Here is an 8,111-nt window from a genome sequence, read left to right on the forward strand (position 1 = left end):
GTTCCTTAGTGCACATTCACGTACTGTTTCAAACAGCACTACATTAATGCGTAGTGGGGAACTTGTAATGCACACCAGCAGGGTCAACACAGGCCAGTTAGTGTGCAGTAATCGTGTGCATTAGAATTTATAGAGCAATAGTGCGCATTGCTATATCAAGCCCTTGTAGACAAGCCCTTAGTTACTTTAAAATTGGCTTTCAAACTTGTATTAGATTTTCTAAATATCATTGACTTTTATTTAATTTTGTATTTTTCAGATAAAGGTTCACAAACTCTTTAATAAGCTAATCGTTGAAAGTCTTATACCTACATCTTTATCTTTGATGCATTCGCCTCCAGATGCCAGAAATATTAGTGAGATCAGTATAAGTTCTATGGAGATAAACACATTCCGGATTCGACTGAGATGAAACCTGGCTTTAATATTCATATAGTGAAGAGGAATCTGCAGTTATATTTCCTCTAAGTTTGACGTGCAATAAAGAAGCACATTGTTATTCCAGCTTCTGGATACTGTGAGAAAACATGCATTCTAGAATTATTTTTTTGACCAACACAGTGAATAGCCATGTTGCAAACAACTTTTTTGTTTTTACATAAAATACCAACATCAGTATAAGTTAATGCAACACCTGAAGAAATTTCTAAGGTTGTTAACCTCTCGACAACAAATTGAATCTCAGGTTAAATGCTAATTAATGGTTTCTGGGGGTTTTTGTTTTTGAAGGGAGGGGAAGTGGGACTTAAATGACTTTTTTTGCTGATCCTTGATTAATTTATGTACAAATAATTGCAATGTTGAAATCCCTAATACAGCTTGGAACTGAAATGGAATAAAAAGCTCTTCTGTAATAGCTAATGTCCAAATATTTGAAATCATTTATACAAGTGACAGTAATCTCAGTTTATTCCATATTGAATTTCAATTTATTCAATGGGATGGAGACTTGAATTCTGTGGTAAAGTGAAAGACAGCAGACTTCGTATTGTAAGCGATGGTAGATTTTAACACTTTTTGCCTTACCATCACTTTGTGAATTTCATAGCTTAAGAAAAGATAGAATTTCAAATTAATCCTGCAATGGAAAATTATAGAAATATTTAATAAAAGTCCCATTTTGTTACTTGACACATTGGGATATGTGCAATTATTCCATTATCATATACAATAAAAAAGTAAATCTGTAATAATCATGAATACAAGATTTTTTACAAAACTCATTTGGATACTGATGTTCTCTGAAATGGGTTTTCTGTATCAAGATTATCATATCAAGATAAATGTGCCTTATTTTTTAATGTGTCCCGTTACTATTTTACTGTTCACATCACTGTTTTGGGGAAAAGGGTAGTTTATATAATACTTAAACTGTGTGTCTTCTATTTGACCATGCTGGCCACACTCTGATCTATGTCCTCCGGCACCAAATTTGTGCTGTGTTTTTCTGAACATTTTGACTATTTGAATGTACTGAAATGATGTCATAAAACAAAATATTGGAAGACTAAGGAATACTGCAATATTCTAATTCAGCCACTGTCAAGGAAACTGCAACTTGATGCAGAGAATTGATAGTGTGTAAGACATAGTTTGCAAAACCCATCATACAATGTATTTGCATTTCACAGATTGTAGTAAACGGTGCATTGAAAATCACGTGCCTATATTTTAAAAATGCCACTCTTCAAACCTAATACTCATGCTTACATATGCTGTCAATGTGTACCTTATTGAGGAATAGCTTCTTACTCCTCTCACTTCATTTTCACCATATCAAGTATTTTGCATTGAGTGCTGAAGCCATGTGAGTATGAAAATTCTTTTTCCCTGAATACAGCTACTGTTTACAATTAAAATATACTAATTTGCGTCTGAGTATTATTCCCTTTACTGATCCTCCTCAAAATTTGTTCCTCTGACTTCATTTTGCTTAGGCTTTATTTATGCATTTATCAGTGATTTTCTTAATATTAATAGATGATAAACCCTTGTAACTGGAAAAGACATACTATCTGCTAACTCTAAAATTGACTGCTGTACTATTTTAATTAGATAATTTTGGTGCTGTGGTATATCAGTTTATATCTTGTAGCCATACATCCAACTTCAAACATAAAATTAAATTTTTACCTTTTTTTTTTGGTATGTACTGTCATGGTTTGGATCTCTCTTTATCATGATTGCATAATTCATAATTAGTTCAATCTGCTAAATATTTTGTACTTAAGAATAGAATATTTAGTAGAATCTGGTGTGAATTATGTCAAGGATATATTGACCACTAACCGTTTATAAAAAGTGAGAATTATATTTGAGGGTATATAGAACAGTAAATTGATATTTTCGTGCAGTAAACATGTACTGTAAATTTTCTTGGTTACAGTATTTGATTTTTTCCCCCTTTTTAGTTGAAATTTACAATCTTTAGACTTGCCAGCAGAAAATTGTGGTAAGATTTTCTATTTTTGTTGCATACGTAGGTGAGAAATCTTCAGAGCACTTTGTGCATTCAGTGCAAAGAGGATATTCAAAATAATATCTTAAATTCTGTTAAGCAGAAAATTAAAGTTTTGATGCAATACATTTTAAAGTATTCTTGCCTATTGGACTTGTTTCCAAAGGATCTGTTTCAATATAATTAAACAATGTATTGTATCAGTTTTTCATTTGTCACCAGCTGTACAATCATAATGCCTGAATACTCCTTAACCAGCAGACTTCTGCTTTGTTCTAGTAATTTTAATTTTTTTTATCGGGGGAAAACCTTAAATGCCTTCTGTTTAAGTTATAAGTTATGGTAAGTTATGACTTGAGAGTCAATTTGGGGCCCAGTGTTGAACTCCTTACCTCAATCAAAACTTCCACCAAAGTCAGCAAGCAGAGATTTTGCTTAGGTGATCAATTCAAGATTGGGCTCTTGCCTTCTTTCCATACCTCCTGTGAATGGTTACTCAATACGTTAATTGTATTATTGCAGTTTTGGTGACATTTTTGGTTTTCTGTGCATTCACTGTGCATACACCATCCAATTAATCATATTCTTTTACATTTTTTCTAATTTTCATAGCTACACTGATGGTTAAGAGACCCAAGTATCCTTATTTTCCACAAATATGGATTTAAAGAAAATGCTGTTCAAGATATGGTTTCAAACATTGTAATTATTTTCCAGACCAGAGTTGTACCTGTCCTGAGATTTTTTTTACATTCCCGTATCTTAAATGTCTTTGATTTTTCTTGTTCATCCTGTCTCTGAAACAAACTGATTTAAATGGAAGGTTTTTGATATTTTCTCTGGGAAGGTTTTATATCTTTTTGGGGAAATGGAATATAAGATCTCTAATAAAAGATAACCTTATGGTGATATGCTGTCTGTGTCATCAATGCCTTGACCACAGTTGATTAAAAACAGAAAATAGAGGTGATTTTAAATGGTTGAGGCTTCAGTAACATTTGATGGGTATAAGGATTTTCTATTGTGAAATGCGTTGCTAGTGAAGGACGCCTAAAGCCCTTCATTTTTATTTTTTATTTTGTTTAAAATTTCCCAGGAATGTATCGGTGTTTGTTACAAAAATTAAAAACACTGGAAAATCAGTGCGAAAACTAACTTTACAGTTTTCTGGGTAAATATTACTCTCTTCTCCTGATTTTTTTTTAACTTTTTCCCAAAAAAAAAAAAAAAAAGTTGTAAAACATCAGAAGATTTTTTGTTTTTTGACCCATTTTGACATGAAAAGTAATTCACTAACTTAAATTTGCTTTCCATGCTGATAACTGTCCTTGCTATCTATAAAGCTGGTAATATGTATGTGGTGGACTTGGGATTGACAGCAATATGGACCCCAATGTTTGAGTCTTTCTGGTACTTCTGAGCCAACACCCTCTTTTGGAAGGAGAGATGACATTTCAGTAACTTGGTTACAGAGTCATCTCTCTCGGAGCGGGCCTGGAAGTGGAAGAGGTGGAGGAGGCAGCATGAGGAGATGGTGCCCTTGTCTCCCACACCTCTTCTCCTTCGGGGTCCACTCCAGGGGGAGAGTTGGCAGCTCAGTACCCTGGGTGGCCCAGGCTGCCAAGCATCCATGCCTCCTTCTGGAGCAGGGAGATGGGTCTAGGGAGTTCTGGCACTTCCAAAATACAATGAAAATCAGTTAAAAAAAACAAAAACAAAAACAAAACAAACAAAAAAATCATCAACCCCATAATGGCTTTTGTGAAAACTGGGAATAAAAATGGTAAAAATAAATAAAAACTGAAAATGAAGGGCCTTGAAGAGGGTGTCGCATTCAGTATTCTCTGGTGCCAAGTAAATAAAGGAAAGATACTAATTTCAGAAAACTAAACATATGTGACTTCTGACCAAAGAAAATGAGGAAAAGACTTAATTCAAAAGGAGATACTCTGTAAAAATCAAAAAGGAAAATGCTGTAACAAGTAACAGAATGAGAGCATCTTCAAAATATTTTAGAGTTGTTTTCTAATAAGATTTAAAAGAAGAATTCAACTCAGTTCTGTTTTTATGCATTTGAGAGTGATAAAGTGGAGACTACTCCCAATTTACTTCAGCAACTTCATTAAGTAAATTAACAAGTACAGACTGTTGGAAAATGCAGTCAAAATGACAGTACACTAACTGGATTATATTTTTTCATTAAAATGATTATGAATGTCTTGCATTTTCTAAAGCTAACTACAGCATACACCACTTATTTGTGACACCTTTAATTGGCACAGATGCTTGCTTTATTAGGACGTCTCCGAAGGAGCTGATTTAGCTTAATGATAGTGAATAGCAATGGATGCTGTTTATATGAGACAGAATTAGCATGCCATTGTCTTAATGGGGGACACATTCAGCCAGAGCCAAGAGGTTAACTGATGTTTAACCAGGTGGTAAGAAAATATAAAATTCCAAGCTCCAGGATTTTAAACTAGAAGTTAGAGAATAAAGAACAAAATTAACGGTGTACGCTGCAGTGCTTGGCATGCTCTACACTGGGCACATGCTGATTGATTGTGGAGTACCAAAGCACCCTTTTTAAGATCACCTTACTGTGGAATCATAATTGGTTACAGATAGTTTACCAGTGATGGAGCAAATAATGTTTTCTCCTTTCAAAATTATTTGTTTTTGTTCAGCACCATCAGGAAAGTAATGTAGGAGCTCACATGGATGCCACTTACAAATAAAGCATTTAGTAGTAGGATTTAAAGCAATGGACTCCAAAATGTGGTCATGGACCACTTGCTATTGATTCATGGAGAGCTGGCTGGTTGTCTGCTGGTGCTGGAGCACAGGATGACCATGAAACAAGAAAGGGATCATACTTCCACCCATCCTTCCTTCTTGTCAGTTTTAAGCTGCAGACTTTGAACCATGTTAAACTAATCTCTTCTTTTGGTGAGGATTATAGCTTACTGATCTTGCTGGCTCGTTACTGGATGCTTTCTAACCATCCAGAGTGAACTAAGGGAAAGGACTGTTACCTATTTCAAAACCTGGTCAGTAGAGACCTCCACAATGCCAAGAGAATAGGAAAGAGGTCACAAGGGATCAGGCTTGGCAGAGAACAAGAAGCTGCACATGAACTCTAGCCGAGGTGTTAGCTGTCAGAGACAAGGCTGGGCAGGCAACAGCCTTAGAGCTGTGACTGAGAAACTGAGAGCTGAACAGTAAACCAGCCTGTTGTTGGCAGGAGTCACAGCAACAGGATACAGCACAGTGGCCTGCAGGCAGAAGTGTTAACTTAGTGTGTGGACACCAAGACCGTGCAGATGGGCCAACAAGACTGGACAGAAGAATTGAGCTCTAACCACTTGGGTCTGCGGGCCATTGTTTCATTCCTTTGTGAGAGGAAAGGATAAGAACTATCCCTGGCACTGAGCCTGAAGTTCCTCATGGATCTTTATACCCAGATACTGGACTGCCCAAGGAGCTAGCATAAGTTGATGAGTATGGTAGCAGTAAAAGTAATTATACCTAGGTTGCTTGCACCTTTTATTTTCTGGGAGCCCTAGTAAAGTAAATACTGTTATCTGGACTCTATTAATGGTGAGCTACCCAATTATAGAGCCCGCACAGCCTAGTGTTCAGAGTGTGCAAGTGCTTGCATTCAAGCTTATGGTGCTCAGAGCACATCTCCTAGACACCTAGAGGGGATTGGTGTGTCACGGTAGTTGGTTGCAGTGGGTCAGTTTTTTAGAATCCCATCTTGATAAATTGGATAACTTGATTCAGTTCATGGTCTGAGAGAGCATCTCCTGTTTAGTTAGGGATATGAGCTAAACTCAAAAAGAAGCAGGATTTTAAGAGGGGAGTAGAAGGTCCTTTCTGACACTAAAATGGAGAAGAGCAATATAAGGAGGAGCAGCAGCATCTCCAAGGGGACAGTTTTTTCATTAGCTCTATATTAGTAGTTTGCAGGACTAGACAGTAGATTAGATAGCAGGATCTCTTTATAGCAGCATGTCAAACATCTGAATCTGTAAGGTGACATGCCAATAAAGAGCATCAGCGAACTCAACCATCTACAAAACAAAGGGGAACTCATATCCAAAATGGGTGAGTGCACAGAGAATATACTCTGAAAATTCCAGTTACAGGTGAGTAACCTTCCTTTCCCTTTCTGAAACATCATAGTTGACAGTAAAGTCAACATATTATATTTTAGAATCCATCAAAATCTGCAAATATGGGTGCTTCATATCTCCATATTGGAGATATGTATGTGAAAAAGGTGTGTACATATTTTTAAAGATACCATGAAAGTACTGTCCAGTATATTTCACACTTGGCCTGCTGGCATAATTTCCAAAGAAATAGCTGTCTTTAGATAACTGCTTTGATTTCTGTTGTCATACTCTAAAATGTGCAGCCTTGTAAAGGGGATTAAACAAATTCCCCTGACTTATGGTGAATGGCTTTGAGTGGCAGCTAACTGCATATGGTAAGAGAAACTATATAGATCAAACTCAGTCTGTTGTATAATTTGGCACAATTCCTTTATCCTTGTGGTATTTGGCTATATGGATTTAAGAAACAAATAGCATAAAAGTTTTGATAAATGGTATCAATTTATCTCCTTGAAAAGATATATACAAAACATAAACTTAACAGAGGACCCTAGACATAGTTCATATTGGGGAACTCTTGAGGTGTAAAGGTGTTTGCTTTATTGGTTCCCATTCCTCTTCCTTTTTAGGAACTTTTCACAGCAACACTTTAAACATTACACAGATTGTATTCTTAGATTCTGGGTCTAATTGTCATCCTCTTTAATATCTACATTTTATGAACTAATTAGTATTTATCATATATACTATACTATTGGATTTGGTGTTTGAAATACAAAAGGTTAGATTACATTGTATCAATAATATATTATTTAGATTATTGTACTTTCCCTTCTCCATATGAATTATTTAATAACACAGGTTAATGAGAATATAACACAACAAAGGACTATTTCTCTACTGAATATGACCTCTATAGCTTGTGCTGCCCAAAAAAGTAAAAGTTATACTAATGTTTCATGATCACCCATTTCAGAGCTTCAGGTTCATGAGTAAGGATAATATTTTGTCACTGAGGTCACGGATTCCATGATTTTGAGATGTCTGTGAAAGCTTCATCCCCATGCCTCAGGGCAGTGAGCTGGAGCTGTCAGCTGGTGGGCCCTGGAGCTCTGAGCTGCCGGGGTGCAGTGTGGGCCCCAGAGCTGTGAGCAGTGGTGGTTGGCAGCATCCCCCCCCACACACACACACACAGCGGAGCTCAGGCTTCAGTCGCCTGCCCTTTGAACCCCCATAATTACCCCCCCATAATTTTTAGTAAACGTCAGGCTGGTTGCAGGCTTACGTGAATTTTTCTTTGTTGCCCTCGACCTGTCCGTGGCTTTTATTAAAAATAACCGCGACAAAATTTTGGTTACCCTGGGATGCCCAGGTCACTGAGCCATCATCTCTCCTTCCAGAGCAGACCCAGAAGTGGAAGAGGGTGGAGAAGGCGAAGCTGCCATCTTCTCATGCTGTCTTCTCCACCTGTTGTTCTTCCAGGCCCACTTCAGGAGAGATGGTGCCTCAGTAACTGGGGTAGCCCAGACTAC

General features: G+C 36.8%; 1 protein-coding gene across 1 annotated transcript in view; it reads left to right on the plus strand.

Moving 5' to 3' along the window:
* The window catches only part of MAN2A1 (mannosidase alpha class 2A member 1), a 210,686-nt gene extending 207,319 nt beyond the window's left edge, over positions 1-3,367 (plus strand). Inside the window, exon 22 of the mRNA XM_077817304.1 lies at positions 260-3,367. Within this exon, the coding sequence (XP_077673430.1) occupies positions 260-412 (153 nt within the window). The 3' untranslated portion in view covers positions 413-3,367. The remainder of the gene's footprint in view (positions 1-259) is intronic.
* Positions 3,368-8,111: the final 4,744 nt, after the last annotated feature.

This window comes from Eretmochelys imbricata, chromosome 5, assembly GCF_965152235.1.
Source record: "Eretmochelys imbricata isolate rEreImb1 chromosome 5, rEreImb1.hap1, whole genome shotgun sequence".
Classification (NCBI taxonomy): Eukaryota; Metazoa; Chordata; order Testudines; family Cheloniidae; genus Eretmochelys; species Eretmochelys imbricata.